The sequence below is a fragment of the Ischnura elegans genome, chromosome 8 (genome assembly GCF_921293095.1).
Source record: "Ischnura elegans chromosome 8, ioIscEleg1.1, whole genome shotgun sequence".
Taxonomy (NCBI): Eukaryota; Metazoa; Arthropoda; class Insecta; order Odonata; family Coenagrionidae; genus Ischnura; species Ischnura elegans.
This window is the reverse complement of record NC_060253.1, coordinates 12,979,572-13,006,474: the sequence shown is the minus strand read 5'-3', so window position 1 is coordinate 13,006,474 and position 26,903 is coordinate 12,979,572. Positions and strand designations below refer to the sequence as shown.

At 38.4% G+C, this 26,903-nt stretch overlaps 1 protein-coding gene across 1 annotated transcript; it reads left to right on the top strand.

The window, feature by feature from the left end:
- The first annotated feature begins 11,048 nt into the window (after positions 1-11,048).
- On the top strand, positions 11,049-24,171 carry LOC124163769. The gene is made up of 6 exons (XM_046540853.1): positions 11,049-11,128; positions 15,458-15,599; positions 16,319-16,508; positions 18,308-18,450; positions 21,152-21,272; positions 22,285-24,171. The coding sequence occupies exons 1-6, from the start codon at positions 11,049-11,051 to the stop codon at positions 22,404-22,406; spliced, it is 798 nt and encodes a 265-aa protein (XP_046396809.1). The 3' UTR covers positions 22,407-24,171.
- The last annotated feature ends 2,732 nt before the right edge of the window (positions 24,172-26,903 follow it).

Genomic DNA, 26,903 nt, shown 5'->3' with positions numbered 1-26,903 from the left:
GCCGTCCCTTGGGACGGCGGCGTGCGAAAACCAGCCATGCTATCGAATCATCCGATTCGATAGCCCGCGAGTTCAAAACAAAGCATACAACATAAAATAAAATGGTTGGTGGCTAACCGTTACAATATCAAATCCAGACAAGATTTTCAAATAAGTTTTTGATTTCTCTGAGGTTTTGGGTGGGGGAGTGGATACATCCCCTCATCCCTCCCATAGTTACGCCACTGATCTCATGCATATTAATATCTCTTTCAGGATATTTATACTGTGTCTGTGCATGCTGGTACTCCTGGGAACCTTGTACGAGGAAAGATGCATCCGGCAGACAATGATAATCACCGAGATGGGAGAAACGGTTAGAGCTCACGGTTAGTCTAATTACTGCCACAGCTTTCTCGTGCTACAAATTATGTAATTATACAGTTACAATGACACAAAGCGGTGTGATCACAGGTAATAACTGTCATGTGATGAAGAGATACCAAATCAATACAAAAACTAGGTATGCGTTGCTCCTCACTGTCCACCAAAGCAGCTGTTTTTAGAACTCACTATCTAATGCACATAGGACATATCTGTTCGAAACATAGATAATTAATGTATTCAACACAACTTTTTTCCTAGGTTTTCTGATTAAGTTACCTTAATGGGTGGTGCTAAATTTCTTGTTGAATTCGAAAATTTGAACTTAAATTCCATAAAACGTGGCGAAAACAAATTTAAATTTGATTGTAAAATTAAGGACGCATTTTTTATTTCACTGCGATTAGCAATCTATTTACTCTGCTACACCATGATGAAAAACTGCTAATTGTAAGTTCAAAACTTTAAAACGAAGAAAGCTAAATATTTACGTATGAGATGATTGTAATTAAGAGGACGAACTTTTCTACATCATCGAATAGGTCAATACTGTGTATAAAAACGAATATTATCCACTGTAACTCGGCTGAAAATACACTATGTTACGGCACCTCTAGACGGCACAGGAGAATTTTGAAAATACTAATAATTAAACACTGGAAAATAATTTTAAGCGATTTCACCAAGTTTTAGCATGTGAAAATGTTGTTTCTTGTTCCGTAATTCATGGCATTGCCTTTTCTATAAATCAAATATTTCTCGAAGTAGGAGATTATTAAGCCACCATTGCAGACTTTATGCTTATAAGACCTACTAAGGACCCGTCCTTATTTTCTCACGAAATTTTAACCCTGGAGAGCTGATCCCAATAGGAACCAAAATTACTGATAATGTTTAGGGCGAAAACGCTCCTTTTTAAATTACGGAAACTTTGAGCCAAGCGCTCGGATTGGTCACGAGTTTCCCCTGTTGCCAGATGCTCTGGACAACTAATGACCTAAAAAGATTTGCCTGCCAGAGATCGCGATGTATCCAAGGCATCCGGCAACAGGGCAAACTTGCGGCCAATCGGAGTGCTTGGATAAAAGTTTCGGTAGATTAGAAATGGTGCGCTAAACGGCCAAACATCATTAGAAATTTTGGTTACAACAGGAAGCCGCTATATTCTGCGGAAGAATTGAAGGATATTTCTTCTCCATAAAAATGCAATTCCTGTTTTTCCTCTTCTGGTGATACTTAATAGACATTTCATTGAAAGTTTTGGTAAAAATAACAGATTTATTTTTGTTGATTTTATATAGAGTTGACTCATAGCTCTAGCACTCAGAGATGCTTTGATGAACATCGAGACCGCTTCTACGATTTGTGCAGGGTACTAATATTGCTTTCCCCTCTGCTTTACCTCCTTGCGGCTGGACTGATGGCAGACAGAGTCCTTCTTGAGCCGACTGCTCCTCTGCTTCTCCATCCGGAGGAACTGGAAGCAGCTGACCAAGACGAGACCTGCAGGGGCACCTCCGCAGCCATTCGACGCTGTGCACGGCATCAAGGCTTGCACCATGTTCATGGTCACGGTGGGCCATCGACCCTTCACTTCCCTCGGTATGCCCATGTTCAACGCGCAGTTCATGGAATACGTGAGTACTCAGGAATGTGAATTCTTCAGTTTGGAAGTGATAGTAATGCCACCAAAATTTAGAGAACTCAAATTATTTTCGTAGGGTTAATTTTGCCATCCTTTGAATGCTCCATTTTTCCTTATCCTATACAAATATAAACACACATGAATTTCCATGAGAAAAAATTCCTCTGGACCGGGAATCGTACCATGGACCTCAGGCTTTCTGGATCACTGACAACGAGACATCGCGAGAGTGATGTTCGAGATCTGAATGTTATTTTCTGAACCTATAAAGGTAACGTAGAAAAACAGTCACGGCTTTCTTCCACATAGGTCCGGGTTCAAGAGATATTCGCATGTAAAAATTTCGCGCACCATGACTTCCCTTGATAAATCTCTCCCTCTCAACTACCGCGGTGGCCGAGTGGTTAGAGGCGGTCCTTTAATGCCAACTGCCGCGTGCATACCGGGTTGAGTCCCAGTATTGGCCAATATTCTCTCTTATGATTTTAGAAATCACAGTTACAACTCATCCCCATTCGTTTAATTTATTTACTTGGCGATTTCTTAATTTTCATGTTAGTTTATGGATTTTAAATGGAACTCCGAATTGTTGATTACCACGCGAATTTAAGGACGTACATAATTAAATACACGTGAATTTCCGGGTAATGTGCTCATCCTCGCCCCAGTCATTGCTCCCACAGCCTCTTCATGCATTTATAACCTCAACTCTTTCTTCTTATCAAATGAACACCATTGGCTTTCCTCACCCTCAGTTACTGACCCTAGCCTGTTTCCCCTCCTACCCTTTGCGCCCCGTCAACGATCCTTAGGATCGAGATTTGTTGGGAAGACAGTGGGTGGGCTGTGGAGAAAATTTAATGGAGGGAAACCCAGAGGAAATGACATTTTCAATAAAAGAATGTTAAAGTAAAAAAATACTGGTGCTTCAGAAATGGAAGAAAGACATCGAAAGTGGAGGCACACGCCTAAAAAAACTGAGAACGATTGATGAGGTTTGGTTAATAGGGTCGTTTCCTATTATTTTTTATTGCCTAATTCGAAAGATTATTACTCCTGGAGTACGCATTTCACACTCTTAGATTTGCGAATGACGATGTCTATTTTTCGCGATTAAACGACAAGTGAAAATTTTCAAGCGCGCGAAAACGCGACGGCTAAGTAGGAATAATGGGAAAAGTCCGTGTGACGTATTTCTGGTTCCCGCTTCCGCCTTTAGTTTAGAGGTATGTCAAAATTTTTTGTATAATCTATTCTGTTCATATATATATGTTTATATATATATATATTTCTATAAATTATATTGTTTATAAAAAAACCGATTGCTCCTTTTTTATGTATATATATTGTATATTGCCTAATTCTCTGCATTTTATATTGTTTCACATTTTTTTCTAACATAGCCCTGAAGATATTTTTAAAATAAAACGAAACGTTGGCTGCTAACTTTTAATTTATTGACCTAAACTCCAGGAAACATCATTTTATATATTAAAATAAGGTCAAGAAAAAGGAGAAAAAATAAGTGATTATTAAGAGATGTTTCCCTGAGCTCTGTGACTCATGCATGCATTGGTAATCTCAGACGATGTAAAACTCCTATCTACTCGTATAGAAACTAGGCCCCTGTGACGTCACGTGGAGTGGAATTGCATGGGCGCCAATCTGGCCTTTTTCAAATGAGGTTAAAATTGACCGTTGCCATTCGTTTAAACTGGGATTTCTAAAACCAAATAATTTGTATATTATGAAAACCCTAACGGTGGGTAACGAAAAGCAATCAATGCATTTCGTTTTCTTTGATGAAGGAAACTACCCTATTGATGCGAGGCAGAGGTGTGAATCGCTGCGTTTCCTTACTACATAATACCCGTCCATTCACCCTATCTTCATTATGACCTGCAATCAAGGGTCCTTCAAAGTGTTCCGTCCCAACAACCCTCCCTCCACAGCTGCCCCTCGCTAATCCCTGAATGAGGTAGTGAGGCACCGAGGCCCAACTGTGTGAAAACGGGTGCGAAAGATACACAAAGAAGACTTCTAGAACGGCTTGAGCAAGCTGCTGGAACGCAGGGTCATTGCTTTATTTGCAGATTTTCTTCAATTATTAGTTGAGAAAATTTCGTATTTTTAAATTCCTGGACCGTAAATGGATTCGTGTTGTCAATATCATACATTGTACAGTCACTACCACGAACTATTACTATGAGCGAGTGCAACTTACACGAAAAGAAATATTTACTTCCTTAATCTTTAGATTTCAGATTCACAATGTAGTATAGAAAGCACACCAGCAAATAGCAAACACGAATGAAAGCGTTTTTAGCATAAAGTTGAAATGGATGCATTGACGGACCAGGATTCTCGGCGTAGGTATGTAGGTGGCAGCTACATTACTTGCGAGTTACTCTCCAAATATGCGCGTGCGCACTTGCGTCGTTTTGAGTCTGCTCCCTGCAGTGGCGCAGCGAGGGGGGTTTTGGGGGATAACCCCCCCCCCTCCCCCCAGAGCTCAGAGAATTTTAAAGTTATATTCATTTTAATATAAGACACGGTCTCAGGCGTTACTTTGTGGAATTTCTTCTTCATAGAATAACATAAAATAAAATTACTTTGTTTTATTCCGCATACATTTCAGCATCTCATGCTATCATCGGGTGATAGCATTAGCATCATCACCTGATGATAGCATTAGATGCTGTAACCCAGGTCGTGCTATTTAAAATAAAGTGTGGAATAAAACAAAGTAATTTTATAGATATTCATTTTACTTAATTTGATTAATATATTACCTATAGAGTAGTGTAAGGATTAATAAAATATCCCTTAGAAAGCCGTAACATTCACTATTTTGAACCACTCATCTTAATTTTTTTTGTATGGGAGGGCCCTCGCACCTCTCGCTTCCCCTGACGGGTATTCCATACCACCCACACCCCCAAATTTAGTTTCGCCTCAAACTCTCCCCCCCCCCTAACCTTAATTCCTAGCTGCGTCGCTGGCTACCAGCACCCATTTGAACATAACACGCCCCCCCCCCACACTTACGTCGTCCCGCCCGAGCACCCACAAGCGATCGCGTAGACCGACAGGGTTCCCACTCTAACTAAATTATAAAATTCACGGTTTTTTCCAGATTTTCACGGTCTACATTGTGCCAAATTCACGGTTTGTTTGACAAGCCATTTTAGGAAGAAATATTGATCACGTAACAACAACCGGCCGCAGGTTAACTAAAAATATAGCAAACGCGATAAACGCCGGGAATGAAAACACAGCAATGAAAGTACTATCTCTCCTGACGTGGCCAATATTTACCAAAATTTAGAGCCGGCTAAAGGTTGTGAGTGGGAAAATCGAGGGTGGCAGGGAAGTGAATTTTTCGCCAGGATTAATGAACACTTTGGCTGCCGGTCTCCCAATCACTCGCTTAAGGTCTGTGTGTATCATCATGGCACACGGACCAATAATTGCACTTCGAATATAAGTGCGCGGATAAACGCGTGGGCAGTGTCTGCGAGTGGCTTACCTTGAAATAATAATCGACGTATCGATTTTTCTTTTTATCTGTCAATCGTAGATCTAAAATCAAGTTTGAGAGATTTTTAAGATTTTACGACGAAATTCACGGCTATCTCCAGTTTTTTTCACGGTAGACGAAATCCACGGCTCATTCACGATAAATTAACTCGCCGCGATGCCACGGGATCGCACACTTGTTGGGCGGTGAATCCGCAGAGGACATAGGTGTAGTGTTCGGAACTTCATATTTCATCCATTGTAAACAGAATTTTTATCTTTCTCGTTGTGAAGGAATATTTTTCTTTCATAATTCATTCATCTTTGGGTGTGCAATTGCTAACATACGTATATGCACGCGCCGCCACTGGGTTATACTGGCTCTCTAGCTCAGTGGCGCAGCGAGGGGTGGGTTTAAGGGATAAAATCCCCCCCCCCAGAGCTCAGGGAAATTTTAATTTTAATCCATTTTACTTAATTTGATTGATATTACTAATAGAATAGTGTAAGAATTAATAAAATATCCCTCAGAAAGCCGTAAAACTCACCATTTTGAACCATTAATCTTAAAATTCCGCAATTTATTAATCTCGCACCTACCGCTTATCCTGGCGGGTATTCCATATCCCCATACACCCCGGTATTAGTTGCACTTAAACCCTCGCACCCAGCCTTAATTCCTAGCTGCTCCCATGCTCTAGCTCATATTTACATTTAAAATTTCATCTGCAACTACAGCCACACCTTCATAATCACATTCTGTACGTCTAGAGAAGCATTTTAATGAGATTCGTGCAAAATAGGGTGGTTTCCTATTATTTTTTATTGCCTAAATCGAAAGATTATTACTCCTAGAGTACGTATTTCACGCTTTTAGATTTTTAAATGACGATACCTATTTTTCGCGATTAAATGAAAAGTGAAAGTGTGAAAGTTATAAAGTGAAAAGTTTCAAGCGCGCGAAAACGCGACGGCTAAGTATGAATGCCGGGAAATCTCCGTGTGACGTCGTTCTGGTTCCCGCTGCCGCAAGTGGGTGACCTTGGGGCGAGGCTTTGAGCGCTGATACGACGCAGGATGCTAGCAGGTAGCCGAGTACCCTGCTAGCTGGTAGCGCTTGGCTTAAATAAGGATTATTAATACCTTATCAAACGAAGAAAACTTTCCGACCTTAGCCAGTTTTAATAAGTGATTATTGAGACATGTTTCCCTGAGCTCTGTGCCTCATGCATGCATTGGTAATCTCAAACGATGTAAAATTCCTATCTTCTCGTATAGAAACTAGGTCCCTGTGATGTCACGTGGAGTGGCATCGCATGGGTGCCAATCTGGCCTTTTTCAAATGCGGTTAAAATTGACCATTGCCATTCGTATAAACTGGGATTTCTAAAACCAAATAATTTGTATATTATGAATACACTAATGGTGGGTAACGAATCGCAATCAATGCTTTTCGTTTTAATGATGAAGGAAACTACCCTATTGTTTGTATAATTTGCTCCATCGTCGATTTTAAAATGCCAAACATCTATACAGTACACTATTTCTTATATTAATATTCCTGTATACTGCCGGCGGTCATCGTCCTGTGTGGACGTACAGGTACATATTGACCGAAAGTGAGAAGCTGAAATACAAAAATCATTTCAATGAATTACTTCCTAACATTTTCAAATCCATGGAAATTATTTATTTGTTATCTTGCTCCTAATATTTCCCAAACGCAAAAATAAGGTAGAGAAATGATACTTACATGTATGATTGCCTTCCGAGTAAGTTCAGAGGTGACTAATTAATCTTAAATTGAGGGTTCTTGCATTTAGTACGTAAACCAATACTTATAAAAGTCATAAATGACTAACTTCTGAAATCTTCTCTATCCACTCCATCCCTGCCAATTTTCTAACTATGGTTCTTCTTGCTCTTCTCGATGGTTTTCTGACCGATTTCCAGTTATACTCGAGGCCAGAGACTTCTATCATCCTCGGAGGCACCGTTATCGTGGACACATTCTTCTTCATGAGCGGATGTCTCCTGCTTTACGGCCTACTGGAGAGGAGAGCTTTGGCCAAGTCATTCGTAAACATACCGCTGCTGTACCTTAGGCGATACATCCGGTAAGACTGACAAACTTTCACAGATGAATACTAACGAAAGAAAACCTCTCACTACTTTTCCGATGCTATAATTGAAGAACAGTGAAAGATTTTCTCACATAATTTTTCAGATTTATCTTTAATACTATTTCTAGAGTAACTCTTATGGTTTCGCTCTTGATGAAGGAATAACTGAATACTATAATTCCACTTAATTTCAAACTGTGGCTTGTTGCAAAGCTCACCATCAAATGATGGAACTGAGGAAAAGGACACAATCTGCTGATATGGTTGCATAAACGAGAGGATAAAGTATGGTTTTCGTGTTGTGAGTGAATAGGTATTCACAGGATAGAGTGGCGTAGCTAGGAATGATGGGTTGGCCTGTTGTGGCGATCCCCCCTTCCCAGACAACGGGGGGTCCGGGAAAATTTTTGAAAAATGACTTGCCTGGATATACATTTTTCATCATTTTGGCAATAAAAACTTAACTTTAAGCTGCAGCAGCTAATAAATTGCCAAACTAGACAATGGTTTTAAATAATTTCTTCCATCCTCTTAGGATCTATTCCCTCATCCCCCCCTCCCCCCATAGTTACGCAACTGTAGAGGATGATACCATATACACAGGGAATCAATTTATGTACTTGAACTATCATTTTACTATGAAAATAGCCTTGGGTGAAGAAATAGGTGGAAAAGTATTCATATCTGTATTCTTTGCTATGATGAAATAATGTGCGAGTTTTTAATCACTTTCATGAGTGAAGATCTATTTTTTCCTTCACTTATTGTTGTTATTATTATTATTAACATTTTTACATATTTTTGGAGGGTTCATTAGACGGTAAGTCTGAATATGGAAAAATAGAGAGTCTGAACCCCATCTTCTCCCCTTGATTTGCAACAGCTTTGGTTATCTTATTAGCTTATTGCTGAGATAAATCTTTGAAATTCGCTCAAAGGTATTTTATATACGTAGTTCATTGGATAAATGCTGGTGGAAGGGTCACAGTTTTCCCACAGAAACTGTTGATGTGATTGATTTAACTTTTACCACTTACAGCTTTCACAGATAATTTCTTTCTTACATTGATATTTTGCTTCTACAATATGTCCTTGAATTCTAAATTGCCAGAAAATTTCTGCCCTTAAGTGATCTTAATAGATACCGAAACAAATTTTCTCACTTTAAGCAATTTCTTAGACAGAACCATTATTATTTACTGTTTAGTGTACCTTATTACCACAACTTACTGATGGTGCATCAGACAAGATCATCACAACATGGGGAGAATGTATTACATATTTTTATGTAAAATCAATGCATTCATAATAATGGAGGACAGCCGCAAGAAAATTTTACATATATTTCAATGAATAGTCTGCCTTACTTTCCTTTTATTTACGAGGGCATAGGATAGCATAAAAATTTTAAGTGTAAAATGTAAAAGAAGTCTACTGGAGTATTTTTCTAACGAAGTATATGTCTGAAAGAGGATTTATTCCATTTCTCACAGGTTGGTTCCAGCTATGATGCTAGTGGTCGCCTTCTACGCGACTATTTTCCCGAGGATGGGCACTGGGCCCCTGTGGGATGCTCGGATTGGACAAGAGAGGAATAACTGCATCAAGAACTGGTGGGCCAACCTCTTCCTGGTGCAAACCTACGTCCATCCAGAAGAAATAGTAGGTGGAGAGCTGCTGGGCACTTTATGTATTAGAATAGGCATTGTTGGGGGTTGGATAAACTACTGCTTAACTAACACCAATCATTTGCACTATAGCTAAACCCTTTCCTGCCGGCGCTTACAATAGGAAAATGTTTTCGGAGCTATGAGTAGCATAAGAATATTTTAAACCTCTCTGTATGGGGGTCTTTTTTGGGGGTGAGTTGTCTGGGAATTTTTGTCCCTCAGATTTGGGACCAAGCGCAATGGGGTACCCGTCCTCTACCCGGGCCACTGGTCAAGACCCTCTAACCCTCTCATAGCACAAATCCATAGTCAACTTATTACCTTACCAGTGTTTTTTTCAACCAAAAATTATATTTGATTTACAATAATTTACTCTCCAAAAGCATTCCTAACATTTTTTAAGCACTGTGGAATTTTAAACAGGTTTCTAGCATTAATAACAACAAAGTTAGTAAATACAAGGTAATAAGCCTATAAGTCCGGAAGTCTGTTATTTTTAATGCTAAAATAACATTTAAAAATTGTTTACTCACAGAACAAAACAAAGAATTCATTTCAAATTTCATATTAAGAAATTATAATATGCAACAAAATATATCACTGAAAAAAATATTGACAATATAACTGCTTCCAAACGGATTCTTGCGGTAAGGGGTGATCATAAATGAGAGGGAGGGTCGGGCTTAATTGTCGAGGAGTGTCCCTAAGGACTCGCTAAGCTGGGTCTCAGGCCGGGCCTGAATGCATCAATACCTCCACTGCATAAACGCTCAACAATCGCCCACCGAATCAAATCCGCTCACCTAATAGCCCAATTGTTGAGCGTTTATGCAGAGGAGGTATCGACATCCGGCGATTGCTACTTCAGCAGGTCATTTCCCTTCCCTCACGCCGGCCAGAGCCAAGGTCCAGTCGTTCGTCTTGGAAAACAGGAATCAGGGATCAGACACTCAGGAATCCAAGCAGGAATCAAGCAGGAAACAAAACAGGAATCAGAAACTCAGAAATCCAAGGTTTCATCTAAAATACAATTTTACTTAATAATATGTATTCACATTATTGGGATTGTTTTCTGAAGTTATTCCCACCAACAAGCAAAAGCCTCAGGGGTCACCAATAGTTCCCGTCTGGTTTTCATATCTATGTAACTTTAAAATGTTTAAGCAGTAATTACAGTGGAAGCCCAGTTTTACGAATGCTCATAATCCCTCGGGAATTACTCACAAAACCGAGTGCTCGTTGTATCCAAAAGAGTTGAATAAACCCGCCCAAGTATCATAATCGCTCGTATCTACAGTTTTTCTTTTGTTTCCGTGCTCTTTAACGAAGTTAAACTGGTAGAGAGTCATTATCAGGCACAATCTAGTTGAGTAACAACATATACATAATATTATTATTATTACAAAAAATATTAAGAGGGATATAAAAGTTAAGATGAAAAGTGAATAGGAAAATGAATTTAAAAATTTTCTAAGACGGTGGCAGGATGAACACCTGCATTTGACCAGAGAGGGGAATTTTCCTCGAGAATCCTCGATTTGACGACCACTCTTTCTTATTGACTTTCGGCATTTACTCTGCAATGGAGATATATATATTTTTCCTCGCTTCCAGTGCCTCATCCAGTCGTGGTATGTGGCCGTTGAGTTCCAAGCATTCCTCCTGTGCGCGCCTATCTCCATATTGGTGTGTCGCCATCGCCGGACTGGAATTTACGTTTTGACCTTCATGGCATTCATCTCCGTGCTGATCCCCTTCGTCCTCACCATCGTGTACAGTCTCGATGCCCTGCTACTCCCCTACATTCCGTGAGTATCAAATCATACTGTGCTTCAAAAGTTTACTATGCACATATGTATACAGGGCTATGCCCAAAATAAAAAAAATGGGTTGAAATTGTTCCAATATATTACGAAAGAGATTCTCAGAAAGTAAGAATACAACAGCTGTATGAATAAGACTCAGTGATTCAACCTTGAGGTTGGTCTGCTTGGGTGAGGGTAGAGTTCACCCTAGACTAGGCCACAGGCATGTGAGCTTAACTCATTCATGGTATGGGAACCAATTTCTTTCCATGGGCCACCTCACTACATAAATAAGACATAAGGATGTTTATTTTTCCTAGTTAGAACCCAAAAGTCATGAAGTTCCTTGAAGCAAAAACTGCACCATCAAATGTATTAGTTTGCTGCAAAATGTCATCACGGCAACCTAACTGGCCAACCAACATCACCTATACATACCGTATATCTCCGAATATAGTCCCCCCCCCCCCAATTTTGAGACCTCAGTTTTAGGAAAAATTTTAAAATGTAAAGGAAGGCAATTTTTCTGTGGTTAGCAAGTTAAGATTCTAGATTCGATAAAAACTATTATTTTCTGTGAAGATTAAGAACAAATCTGTTCACATATTTTCCATCACAACAAAATAACTATACCTAAAACATGTTGTGATCCATTGCATGTATCAGTAATTTATAGTTCCTTAACCAGATGTAATGAAGAAATGAGAAATTTTTTTAAGTATCCAAGGCTATTGTATTTTTTAAACCTTCACAAATTATTAATATTTTTGATTTCCAAATGACTACAGACAATGTCAATATATAAGCTTTAACTTAAAGCCCATAAACAGTATTGCATTTGGCCCTGAAACTTCCTTAGATCCAGTGTAACACACCCATCAAGTCATCACAAATCCAAGTGACCTGAAGAATTTAGGAAATCTAAATAAAATTGTGTTAAATAAATTATAAATATTATAAAAATATTGCTATCAAATGCCTGCTAAGCAAAACAATTACACTACAGGACTTACAAATATCAAAGTAATAAAATTAAGAAATAAACTTTTTCCAACAAACATTAAAACTGAAAAAAAATTATATCAATTTTCAATGCCTCGTCGCGAATCATTGCATAAGTTACACAAAGAGCTTCTGCTCTGCATTTGCGCACAAATTCGACGATATTTTCCTCTAATTCTTTGAATCTGCCGCATCGAGACCCCCGAAATGACTTCCGCGATGTATTAGCGCTTTGCTAGCGCTGTAAATACTATGACTTACGGCGTATTCTGCAACGGCTATTTTTAAATTGGCATCGAAACTCCGTCTTTGAAGGCCTCTAATCTGCGGCAGGATTGATCCTCATCTTTCTACTTGATCCATCACCTCACTGTTGAACGTAAAATTATTTTTAATAAAGAAAATATCGCGGAAATAATTGCGAAACGTCATGCGACGTAATTTATCGATCCTATTTACCCTGACGAATTGAAGATATTCCTCAATAAATTGATTACACTTTCGATGCTGAGTCGCTGTATTTCGATCAAATGCAGTAATGCCAGCGCTTCTGGTTTAAAGTCGTCGATTATTGCGCCTTTTCAGAAACAAATGCATCACCTATTGCGCATTCTTGTTCTGTGAAGGCGGTAAAGGCAGTGGTTGTAAACACGAACCGCACGGACGTATAGTAGCTACGGACGCAATGAAATGCTAAATCGTCACGAAAGGTTCACTTTATCAGTTTATTTTTCGCAATTATTTAAATCGTGTAGTTATTAAATGAGCGACGGGTACATATACTATTGATTCAATTCTAGTGTTCGATTAATGTAATGATAGTGTGTGTTTAGTTTCCATTTTAATTATTTACTGTTTTGCGTCATTAAGTGATCAGTGTCGATTGAATTATTCTAACAATACTTTTCCAAGAAAAATTAGCGGCTACCCGATGGATTCCGTGAAAACGCATATTCGATATGCTATTTGAATCGGAATAATCGTATCTGTACAACATTTGTGGTAAAAATTGTCTTAATTTCCGGTAAAACGTGGCAGTATTTACTAATATCTCCGATTATAATCCTCATAAATATACTCAAATAGAAAGACTACGAGAACATTAGCCATTATGCCGTTATTTATTACTTTATGGTCACCTTTAGTATGCTAAATTGGATTACACTCGATTATAGTCCCCCCCCCCTTACTTTTCCGCGGCCATTTTTGGAAAAAAAGGGGGGACTATATTCGGAGATATACGGTATACAGCATCTCACTTTGCTAGATGAGTACCTATTGCCAGCTTGAGTATAACTTACTACTTAGGCCTTAGAATCACACAATTTTTTTTCCGCTCTTTTGAGCTATAGGTCCAATGATGGTGTAAAAATGACCATTTCACGCAATTGTTTTCCACGATGGCTCGAGAGATACAAATCCCATCCCCTTTCACATCACTCTGCACATCTCTTTTTCCATCAAAGGTACTGTCTTTCAGCCAGTCGGAATGAACGGCCGCTAACAGTGATTATAACATCAAGCTTGACTTCTATTTGAATGTAGTAACATTGTAAATATTGAAAGCGGCAGAATAAGCAATGGAAACGGGGACAGTGGAAATGACAGTGTGATTCAGAAAATGGTGGGTCAAGCGATCACTCTTATTGTCCCCAAAAAGATATCGCTGGAACCGTCACTCTGGGGGACGGAAGTCAGACTTTAATTGTAATAAACCACTAGAATGCTACTACATATGTGGAAAAGGCATGCTTACAATTTTTCCACAAGTTCCAGCAGTGCTTTTGAGTGCTCTCCCCCATACAATGTAGTCTCTTGTACTACATTGTGCAAAAAATCCCCAGAGAAAAAATCATACGCCTTGACCAAGATGATTTTTTATTTAGGACCAGGCGTATGATTTTTTCTCTGTGGATTTTCTCAAAGTGTGCATTACGGGTGACTCCATAAAGATATCATCAAGACTAGTCCCGGTATTCCTAATTCTTTCACTAATGATTATGAAGCAAGGGTCCTAATGAATATAAAATAAAAACCCTTACACTCTTTACTGGATAAGTATACCATGAGGTATTGAGTGTTCCACCCAAATCTCTATCAACGATTTAGCAGTTGTAGATTCTGCCTCTCTCCTATCTCGGGTTTATACGATTAAAGTTTACATCTTTTACACTACATTGTTAGGGTTGTCAAGACTACTTTGGCACCCCTTCGAGATCGCAGATGGCATCTGCACCACTCACTGCAGAAATGCCATTGCTAAGTGGGTAAACCTACAGTCGCCACATTTAAATGCCCAATAGCTGCACGTTACTGCCAGATTTAATTCCAACACCTTTAAATTGTGAACTATGCTTGTGCAGACATGCCAGGCACCAAGTGCACCTTTTTATCTGTTCCTGAAAGGCCACGCTATGCATTGAAAGGCTAAATATGGAAATCTTGTATGATATACAAATACAGTGCTGATGATGAAATGCTTCACAACGAAACAAGTCCTGTTCAAATAAATCCTATGAAAATATTGCAATGTTTCATACAAGTAATTAATAACTACATACAGAAGATTACACATAAATGTAATAAAGTAGAAAATGAGTGGCACAGTACTAACTTTTATCAACCAAAGAATTAGGAAAATCATGGCATATGTCATTTAGCCTGCAAAGGGATCTCACTGGTCAACTTCAAACTGAAATCATTCACTTTCAACAACGCAGCATCTTTTGAGACCAAGTAGTTGTAGCTTTAAAGAATCAAATATAAGAAGGGGATAACTTATTTGCGCTGTTTTACTCTTCATGACTGAACCACACCTCAAACCGCCCAGCTAACTCAAAATGTTCTCACATTGCTTGGATGAGAAATTGCTAAAATGGATAATGCTCTCTTAATCAAATGTTAGAAGTGTTGAATAGAGTGTTTGCCTAGTTCATTATTTAGTATGTATTTTTATTGGTACTAGTGCTGGCATAAGTGAAACTACACAAATCTGGGTGGGTACGTGCTTGAGATCTTTGCATAAAATGTGCCTCAGAACAAATCTGCAAGGAGTGTAAGTTGTTACGCGTTTATTCTATTGTTTTATTCTTTTTTTTTCGATTTCGTGCATTGACGTACATCTGGGCCTCCCTTCTAGCCAATCATTTCCTTCAACAACCCCTTATACTGCCCAGAAAAGAGTGCGTACTCAATGAATTCTATTTCTTACAAATGGTACCAAGAGTCAACTTGTACCATAGGATATGATGGCTTGAGCATCTCTGCTGTTCGCCAAAAGAAAAATTTTTCTTCACTAACTTCAGTGGAACAAAATCTCAATATTTTCAGGATAATTGAGAGCTTGGCAAGGAATCCAACCTTCCAGAAAGTTTACATTCCAACGTACATGCGAGCAACACCATATTTCATTGGGATGTTCTGTGCATTAGCCATCAGATGGGCCAACAAAAACAGGTTCAAGCTGCCAAAGGTAAGGAAAGAGAACGATGCTGCAAAGAATTATTTGAGACATGCTTGCGCCACAGCCTCATCCAAAATGCTGGAACATTATACAATGGAATATATATTACTTAATCACCCAACCGGTTAAAACGGGAATGAAAACATAAAAAGTAAATAATGGTATTCGTTTTTTAAGTTTCAATGATATTTGTGGCTACTTCTTTTGCTGCACTATTCTTAACGAGCAATGATATAAGTCTGATTACAAAATAACATTCATTGAGTCAAAAGAATTCACCAGAATCATTCTAGTGTCAAAAATAGTACTTATTTCGTCTCTAATGATCAAGATGACTAAACTCATGGAGCAGGGGGAAGTCTACAAATATGTAATAGATAATCACACTGTTGTTTGAATAATAAATTCTCAAACAATAGGTTTGGACTTGACCGGTTGGGTAGTCCAATGATGGTGTGTGTATAACTGGCAGATTTCGACTGAGGATAGTACACTGTCTTGAAAGAAAACAAAATACTGAAAATAATGAACTTACAAAAGATTTATTTGAAAAATTAAGTTTTTTTGTTTATAAAAAGTGTTTAGTTACGTAGTTAAATACCCTCTACTTAGTACCCTGTTTTTCAAAAATTTAACCCCAAACCCCCTCCAAACAAAATTCCTGGCTATGCCACAGTTCATACCCTTTTAAACATGTGCCACATCATCTTTGCCTGCTTCTCTTCCAGTGGCTGACGATATTCTTTCACGTGAGCAGCTTCCTCCTGCTCCTCTTTGTCTGCTACTCAAGCTGGATATTCTTCCGACCTGGTTCACCCAGGTCTCCACTGGCGGCAGCAACGTATGCAGTCCTTGCCAGGACTGGCTGGTCCGTGGGCATCGCCTGGCAGATGTTCGCTCCCGCCACAGGACACGGATGTGAGTCCTCAGAATTCACCACTTTCCCCAATATGGCTAATTTCCTTTCAGCATAGTACATAGTGCAGCAACATGGCTTCCTTTTTAAAAACGCTCGCTACTCAGTCACTTGACGTTGTAGTAGAGCACCACTGGTCTCGTTCGAGAGGTGTGACTATAAACTTTATAGTATAAAGTTTTGTCCCCACCAAGTTCAGTCGCCATCATACATTGGAACGGTGAGGGGTGTGCGTTTGCTGTTGAGGCCTATTTTTTCCTCCCTTCTCCTCTGAGTGCCTCATCTCAATTAGGAGTGGCTCTCCCAATTTGGCCCTTTGCAATTTTTTCCTATGGGTTTTCATGAAATCCCACGATTACCCAAAGACCCTACAAGCTATGAAGAACAACATTCAGGAAGAAATAGCCAAATGAATTGCCAAAATAACCATGCTCTGCTGGCAAGAAACCATTAGTGTATTCATAATGAAAAAATTATTTGGTTTTATAAATCCCAGTTTAGACGAATGGCAATGGTCAATTTTAACCGCATTTGAAAACGGCCAGATTGGCGCCCATGCGATGCCACTCCACGTGACTTCACAGGGATATATGTAGTATCTATACCAGTAGATAGCAGTTTCACATAGTTTGAAATTACCAATGCATGCATGAGGCACAGAGCTCAGGGAAACATGTCTTAATAATCACCTATTAAAACTGCCTAAGGTCGGAAAGGTTCCTTCGTCTGATAAGGTATTAATAATCCTTATTTAAGCCAAGCGCTACCTGCTAGCATCCTCCGTCGTATCAGCGCTCAAACCCTCGCCCCAGGGTCACCTCACTTGCGGCAGCGGGAACCAGAATGATGATCACACCGGCTTTTCCCAGCATTCATACTTAGCCGTCACGTTTTCACGAGCTTGAAAGTTTCACTTTTCATTAAATCGCGAAAAATAGATAACGTCATTTAAAAATCTAAAAGCGTGAAATGCGTACTCCAGGAGTAATACGATACGGAGTAGTACCTTACGATTTAGGCCATAAAAAAATAATAGGAAACCACCCTGTTGTTTTGCGGAGGGTGCTTCAAGCACAGCACTTGGGATGGTCAGATGGGACAGAAAAGCAGTCGTCCTAATGGTGTCTTTTGTTATGAGCAGGCTCGCGTTAATGCTGGGTTTCTCTCCACCCTTTCATCCTTCCCTTTCCCTCACAGCCCAAATGACCTCTGCTCTGTCTTCTCCTCCAAATATCAAACCACATCCTTACCCAGACTTACCAAACATCCTCATCTCTCTCTTTTACTTTATCAAAGTAACTTCTATTTCAAAGGAATGGACACAAAAATGGAGAGAAAGCATGAGTAAGAAACCAAAGCAAAAACTGCTAAGAAAATTATGAAAAAAAGGATTGCATTACATCCTCACCTTATTATATTAATCTGTTCCAGAGGAACAATTCTTAAGCAAATTCCATTGTAAGTTGATTCTGCAATATTTCTACATTAGGAATAATTTTGAAGAGCATCAGCACATGAAAATATTGCTACGCTACAAAACATGTTCCATAAAAATGTAGGGAATAGAGTTAGATCGTTGATTAAATTGTGGGAGGTGAAAAAAAATCGGTGGAATTTGAAATTTTTTAATAGCAAAAGAAGCTTAGATCGTACACCAAATCCATGGTACGTTGAACTCATCCGAAAGTGGGGTCTACTGTATGTGTCTCTTTAAATTAACTGCTCAATAGGATAGATGATTGAAATGTAACAGTACTATTTCCTGGTTTATGTTAAAATAAGTTCTGGTGTCTATTGACAGGGTGGATTGGGCGGGTTTTTGCATGGCGCCCCCTGGCTCCTCTCGGCCGACTAACCTATGGCGCCTTCCTCACGCACGTCGGCTTCCAGATCCACGAGGTGGCCACCATGGCTACTCCAATCAACGTCACCGTCATGTATCTAGTGAGTGCCACTTTTACACTGTGTATTTTTTAAATATTTTATTTATAAATACATATCTTTCTACAAACTACGTGAAGTCGGACAAGAAATTCATTAAGTTCATGGGTTATACTGGTACCCCCCACAAGTTGTACGATTCCATGGTGGCAGTGTCTGTACATATTATTTGAGGCAAGTAAGTGACCCAGTATTTGAAGGTGTTTCACCAAAAGTACATAAAACATGTACAGTAAACTCTTGTTAATACGAACAACTTTATTATGAAGTTCTCGTAATTACTAAGCAACTCGTTGGTCCCAGCATAAAGGCCTATCCAATCTATAAAAAAAGAAACGCTATTACAAAATTTTCGTTATTACGAAACTATGAAGCTCAGCCCTGGTCCCGGCAGAAACAAAATGACCTTTAATATGAAGTTCCACAGATAAGTAATGTCATTTAGGTGGATATATATACACTATGCTACGTTATAATGACTGCACTACATTTAAGTTCTCCACGTGTAATGTGCCCAAGAGCGTCAATTATGGTTCTTTCTTCAGTAGGATATACTTTAGTATGCATGCAACATCATATAATAAGCTTCATTTCCACGGAACCATTGTGACCCACTCATTACCACTCGTACATTTGATGCACAGTTAGTCCTCTTCCCTCGCACATTCAATTTACTAACTTTCAGAGATATGAACATTAAAAAATTTTGAGCATGCCCAAAATTTCAAATATGGTGCTTTTCGAGTTGGCTGATGCAACATGGTGTGGCATAGACGAACTCACACTTTGGGTGTGAATCACTTCTAAAATTCACTTAACTTCTAAAATAAAAAAATATTTCTGTAAAATACTTTCGAAGTAGCTCTTGTAACACTTCAGTAACATTATGCTTCAGAGATTACTTCGTTTTCGTTAGAATCGTTTTCTTCCCATTTGCAACAATCCATAATGTACCAAGGCAGGTTAGGTTTTTGTTTAGATCTCTTCGTTTTCATATGAATGTATTTTGTATTCTAAAAGGTATTTAAAATACTGTTTTGTAGTTTGTTTTTGCAAATACCAGAGTCAAAGGTATTATGTGCTTTGCATTTCAAATGCATTTGGAGCGGTATTTTGTATTTCAAATACAGTAGATTCCGGTTAATTGGGACATATCGGGACTTATGCACTTTGCCCCAATTAGGCGAACTCTCTTGTATATGGGCATAAAAAACTTTGAAATGGTAGAAAGAAGACTAAAGAATGTTTATAATGCAACATAAGTTTATGAAACTATTAATTTGATTAATAAATCAGCGAGTTAGGTTAATTTATTATCATTTTTAAGAATTGTAACACTTTTGTTAAAAATATTTTTCACAGCCTCGGGCGAGGCTGGATGAATGTCTTTTACTTATTGTTAGTCATATTAAGGAAAAGTCCAATCCTCTCGTGGATAGTATACCAACAAGAGCTTTCAAAATAGGGCAAGAATAGGAACATTTGTAAAAAATAAGAGTAAATCAAAGGATGAAAATATAAAAAAATAGTATTATGAAAACAAAAAATTTTAATTTCGTCGCGAGTATAGAGTCTATGTCGCCGACTCATGGCCCAATAAAGCGGCATGCTGTCCCAATTAAGCGGAGAATACTCTGGGATATTCCTCTATTGGGTTCTGTTCTTCAAGATCTGCCCCAATTAAAAGAGGCTGCCCCAAGTAACCAGTGGACCCATGAAATGGAATCTACAGTACCTGTAATTTGCCCAGCACTGGTAGAAAGAAAGAAAACTTCTTTTCTTAATTTTAATTTTAAAAGCTCATCTTATTATTGAATAGGGTAGTTTCCTTCATCAAAGAAAACGATAGGCATTGATTGCGATTCGTTACCCACCATTAGTGTATTCATAATACACAAATTATTTGGTTTTTGAAAAAGCGGTTTACGCGAATGGCAAGGGTCAAATTTTATCCTCATTTGAAAAAGGCCAGATTGGCGCCCATGCGATTCCACTCCGCGTGACGTCACAGGGACCTAGTTTCTACACGAGAGGATAGGAGTTATACATCGTCTGAGGTTACCAATGCATGCATGAGGCGCAGAGCTCAGGGAAACATGTCTTAATAATCACCTATTAAAACTGGCTAAGGTCGGAAAGTTTTCTTCGTTTGATAAGGTATTAATAAACCTTTTTTAAGGGGGCAAGGTACTCAGCTATCCGCTAGCATCCTGCGTCCTATCAGCGCTCAGAGCCTCGATCAAGGTCACTTCACAAGGAGAGAGGGGGAACCAGAAATGCGTCGCACGGACTTTCCTACTTACGCGTCGCGTTTTTGCGCGCTTGAAATTTTTCACTTTTCATTTTATCGCGAAAAATAGATATCGTCATTTAAAAATCTAAAAGCACGAAATACGTACTCCAGGAGTTATAATCTTTCGATTTAGGCAATAAAAAAATGATAGGAAACCACCCTATTGTGCCCAAAAAGAATCTTTAATTTATTCCCCTTCCAACATTTCAATTGAAATCTATTTAAACAGGTTTTTTTAAAATGAGAAATTTTTTCCCACGTGTAGCAAGTGACTTTGCATGTAGTCACACGCATAGGTGCAAATAGATACCAAGGGTGAAATTTACCTATAAAAAATCATTTGGCTTATCAAGGATTCAAACCCAGTTCTCTTCTCCCAGTTACATATCACTCCTCTGATTGTACTTTCAGGTCAGAAACAACTTTGCAGACTTCCTTTTCTCCTACTTCCTTTCCACAATCCTCTTCTTGAGCATCGAATCACCCCTAACAGGAATGGAGAAGGTTATCTTTGGATCTTCAGGTTCTGGAAGTAAGTATTAGAGCAATAGTTTCCTAATATTGCGATTCAATTCTTCAAACCAAAGCTATGAATGACACTTGTTAAGATAAATCAGAAGAGGAAAGCAAGCATTGTAGGTATTTTTATCATGACCGTTGACAATGCTAAATTTATCATACGTTTTATTTTCATCCACTATTTTCCAGATGGAACTATCGCTTCTGACCACTTTGGCCCTGGGTAAAAAATTTTTCTCCATAAAATGAGTTTTCCTTAGATGTCATTAGTTTTCAACGAGGAAACTTTCCCTGTAAATTGATATTAACTAATTAATCTAAAGCATTCTAATTTGCTTTGAGTACAAATATTTCAGTAAATCACTCTGATTACACAATTTCACTTTCCCATTACATTCATAGGTTTTAACTAACAAGTTGACAAAAAAGGTAAAAAAAATACTAGCATATATATAGGCAAGTTATATGACAAAATGAATTTCATAATTGAAGCGCTGAAATATGATTTATTTTAAATTTTAACTTCTACATGAGTTTGAAAACCTAACATAAAATCTGTGACAACCTAAAGTCACACTGCAATACTGGTTCCACTACGACCGCAAGATTCAAAGCAAACGCTTTATACCACTCTCCGATTACAATCTTCAACTTAAAATTCCACGAATTACCCCAAATTCCACGAAGAAATAAGCTACAATTAGGGCTGTTGACCAAAATTTATATTCATGATGACATAATCTATCCAATTCATAACTTTTCAATGCTACTCCACGTAAAAGCAAATATTCTATTAAAAATATGTATTGAGAACAAATGGATTTCTCAGTTCTCACTGATGCACTGAGGGCACTTTTGAAAGTCATTCAAAATGTGACCTAAGTAGGAACATACACGAAGCTTCTTTTGGACTCCTCCACGTAGCTCGGTTGAAGTAAACAAAGGGGAAATACTGTTGACAAAAATGATTGAAGGGTTCAACCCATCCAGCAACTAATGGCTCTTTTCCCTTCTCTCCTTTCCAGGTTCTTCCCGGAGACCTGGGATGGCTCAGAACGGAGCATATTCCCTCGGAGCCAATGGGCAAACCCTCACTGCTCATCCCCTCATGAAAGTTCCCGGGAATGGAGCTGAAACCACCCACTGACCACTCATTCCTCAGCCCTGACGCTTTCTCTGACACAGGATTCTGTTCGATTCAGCCAAAGTGAACTAGTGCATTACAGGAAGCTTGGTTAATGACCAAAAACATTTTGTAGTCATCAAATGACTGAAATTGCATCAGTGACACCAGTTTGCCTAACAGTTTCTTGACACTTTTAACATGAAGTGAAACCAATATTTAAAAATTTTAAGGTAACTGTGAAAAGGGTGCAAATTTAAAGGATTTATAACACATAGGAATATTTCACACAATTCAATAATATAAATTAAATGAAATAAGACAGGAATAGCATTCATTTTTCAGAAAAGATATTAATAACATGTTACTCCAGAACAAAAAGGAAAAACAATAGCATGAATCGATTCATGCATAATATCTAACATGTCTCCCTCAAAGACAATGGTGTTTAAACTACACTTGTTAGGCAAGTGTTAGAGTCCACCTACCACTAGCAAATTTCACTTGCCATTTTAACAAATTATTTTCGACATTGCCATTTTTCCCAAACTTTGCCGCCTTAATGGGACTGATTTCAGAAGCTCAGTCAGAATTCATAGAAAAGACCTGGTTAAATTAAGGCAAAATCAGATAAAATGTAACATAGATGAGCATGCTAAAATTTCTAGAAACATAAAATGCCATTTTGTCCTTCTTCCTTCGGAAACATAAAATCGTTGATCTTCAAGCAAATAATAACTGTTCAACTGGAATTATTCAGGGTATTCTCAGTCTCTGAGATCACTCTTAATATTCCCACACAGTGATGGCCAGGGGAAAACTTAATTCATGCATATATGAATGCGAAGTTACATGAAAAAGGATAATAGAATGCAATGTAAGGACATAATAGCCTTTGCTGAAGACAAGAGGTAAAGAGCAACCTTAAAAGATGTTGACTTAGGAAATGCTTGCACAGTCACAGCTGACTTTTCTTGTCAGTAATAAGCTTTACTATAGTAAAACAAGTTGGAGACAATGACTACTAGTAAAATAGTAAATGGCTTATTATAAAATTACAAAATTTCATCGAAAATTTACGGTACCTTATAATCATTGCACTTCGTTTAAGTTCCATTACCGCTCGTACTTTGGACGTACAGTTCGTCCTCTTCCTACGCACATTCGATTTACAAACTTTAAGGGATCCAAACATTCAAAAATTTCAATAGTGCCCGAAATTTAAAATTTGGCATTTTTCGAGTTGGCTGATGTGACACGGTGTAGTGTAGAAGAACTCGCACTTTGGGCATAATCTGAACATAGTATCATTTAATCCGTTTTGACGTCAGGAACTGCACAGTGCTTCACCCATTCTTCCTTCCTGCAGACAGCGATTTTTTTTCGGCTCCGGCTGCATCGCACGCCCAGCTAGATCAGTTCGTCACAGTCGTGAGTTAAAGGCAAAATTGTGATGCAGTGTTGCATTCTGAAGGATAACCACACTCCTCGATGCCTTGCATAGGTTTATCAGCTTACGAGCAAGGCCTCGGAAAGCATCTTGTTCGTATATCTAGGACTTACCATAATCTGGAAGATATCAACCCTCGATTACATCATTCTGCCTTCTTATCACACCTTCAATTTGTTTTACATAGCATCATCAAGACATGTGCTGACCATTATTTTCCTGGAGGCTTTATTTCTGTGTGTTGTCATGTCATAATAATTCTATGTATGTAAATAAATATATTTTTCTACAAAAAAGACCTGCCAATTGAATACTAACATTTTTATTTTATTTTTTTAAGTCCACTGTACTCACCATGAAAGCCTACAATAATAATAATAATAATAATATCTTTATTGTTCCATGGGTCAAACAGGTGACATAGAACATTGTCAGGGAGACATAGAACAGACATAGAACATGTGACATAGAACATCAAAACATACATGTTGTCATGAACTATCAGACAAGAATTCATTTACATTATAATAACCCTTAGGCTGTAAAAATTTTTTAATTCTGTCTTAAAAACATTAATATTTGAAATATGTTTTATACTCGTAGGCAATTTGTTAAAAATAAGCGAGGCAGAGTGATGTGGACCTCTTTTGGCACATAATTGTTGTAAAATATGTATATTTTCACTCCCACGGGTCAGATAGGCATGAACCGAGGAGTTTGGTAAAAATAAGGTAGGGTTCTTTTTTACAAATAATGCACAGTAAAAAATGTACATACTTGGTAGTGTCATTATTTTATATTTTAGAAATAATGGCTTTCCAGGAGACCTGATGGACACATTTGCCATAGCTTTCAAGGCTCTTTTTTGCATAGAGAATGCTCTAGCAGCAGCACTTGTGTTTCCCCATAAAACTACACAATAAGCCAAGTGAGAATGTATTTTGGCATAATATATCAATTTCAGTATTTCTAATGAAGTAGTTGGAGCCAATTTGCGAATCATATATATTCCCGTTGCCATTTTGCTAACTAAATCCTCAATATGATATTGCCAATCAAGGTTTTCAGTTAATTTCAACCCTAAAAAATTTGTAGAGCTAGACTGCTGAATGGCTGTTGATGAATTAGTCTTAAGTAGAGGACTCGTTTCTGGAGGACTAATTTTGTGATGGAAATTTAAAAAACATGTTTTATTTCCATTCAATTTTAAGTTATTACTTTTACACCAGTCAATCATCTGTGCTACTGATGAGCGTGCCATATCAATCACCTCCCCTGTCTTATTACCAAAACTCAGAGTAGTAGCATCATCAGCATATAAAATGACTTTACTCTGATGCAAATGAGATGGTAAGTCGTTAATAAAAATGATGAATAATAGTGGCCCTAGAATAGATCCTTGGGGCACTCCACAATTTGAAATAAGGACATCTGAGTAGTTCTGATTAACATCACCATTACAATTAGTGTTTAATTGCACTACCTGCTTACGATTAGTTAAATAGGATTTTATCCAGGCTAAAGCATTGCCATTAATTCCGATTTGGACAAGTTTACTGTACAATATGCAATGGTTAACAGTATCAAATGCCTTTGTTAAATCATAAAAAATACCAATAATTGCTTTCTGGTTGGCAAGACCTAAGATAATGTCATTAACAAGCTGAAAAACAGCAGACATAGTTGACTTGCCTTTAATAAAGCCATGTTGGGAGAGATTCAATGCAATGCCAAGACATGATGATGCCCAATACAACACTTGGCACTCTTGGATAGACTATTATGTACATACAGGGTTCCCACTCTAACTACATTATAAAATTCACGGTTTTTTCCAGGTTTTCACGGTCTAAATGTCATCAAATTCACGGTTTGTAGATAAGGCATTTTAGGCAGAAATATTGATCACGTAACAATCATCGGCCGCACGTTAATTAAAATTGTAACAAACACAACAGATGCCTTGACTGCAATTGCAGCAATGAGAGTGCTATCTATTATGATGTCACCTATAGTTAACAAAATTCAGGTCCGGCTAAAGGGCGTGTGTGGGAAAATAGAGAGAGCAGGTTGGCAGGGAATTGAAGAAGTGCCTGATTTATTGCCAAGGTTAATGTCTTCCAATCGCAGGCTTAAGGTCAATGTGCTGTCATGGCACACGGACCAATTAATAATTGTGTGGGGATCGGGTTGGTGTGGTGGCTAGAGTGTTGGCTTCCCACCCGGCAAGCTCGGGTTCAAATCCCGGCAGTGGCAGAGAATTTTCAGAGACTGCCCGACCCCTGCTTGAATGTTGTGTGGAGGACATTTCAAGCGCAACACTCCGTCCGTCGGATGGGACGTTAAGCCGTGGTCCCCTTGGCGCTTTTCGTTAAGAGCAGGCTAACGCCGACGCCGGGTTTCTCTCCACCCTTCCTTCCACACCCTTCCCTCATGGCGCAAATGACCTCAGCTGTCGGTCGCCTCCTCCAAATACCATACCATAATTGTGCTTTGAATACACGTGGGCAAAAAAATACGAGGACAGTATGTACATATCTGCACGCGACTCGGCCTTGAAACGTGATCGAAACGTCGATTTTTCTTTTAATCTGTCTATTGTAGTTCTACAATCAAGTTTGAGATATTTCTAAGGTTTTACGATGAATTTCATGGCTATTTCCAGGTTTTTTCACGGTAGACGAAATTCACGGCTTATTCACGGTTTCAAGGTTTTCACGGTTGAGTGGGAACCATGACATATATTGCGAAGAAGTAGCATGAGAACCACAGAGAAGAGTGCTACTGCCCTTATAGGTTCTGCTATCCATTACACAGGTTCAACATATCAAATTCTTCCATGAGTCAATAGTGGACTTATAACATAGTTAAAAATTTCAACTACCAAAGACAGTCAAACCTCCATATAGAGCATGAGTACGAAAAATTGTTCTCTATTGATAGGTTTATGCTATTCAAACGCGGCTGCTATCAGGACAATTTTAATGATGTTTGAACATCGTGAAATAATACTCTTTTAGCATACACACTCGCAATGAAAATCTTGTAAAATGTTGTCTGTGTTACAACTT

What these genes read in the sequence shown, in the direction of transcription:
- LOC124163769 (XM_046540853.1), top strand. Translation starts at nt 11,049, where the DNA reads ATGGCATTCATCTCCGTGCTGATCCCCTTCGTCCTCACCATCGTGTAC. An exon ending in CTGCTACTCCCCTACATTCC is followed by an intron (nt 11,129 to 15,457) that starts GTGAGTATCAAA and finishes CAATATTTTCAG; the next exon opens with GATAATTGAGAGCTTGGCAA. An exon ending in TCCCGCCACAGGACACGGAT is followed by an intron (nt 16,509 to 18,307) that starts GTGAGTCCTCAG and finishes GTCTATTGACAG; the next exon opens with GGTGGATTGGGCGGGTTTTT.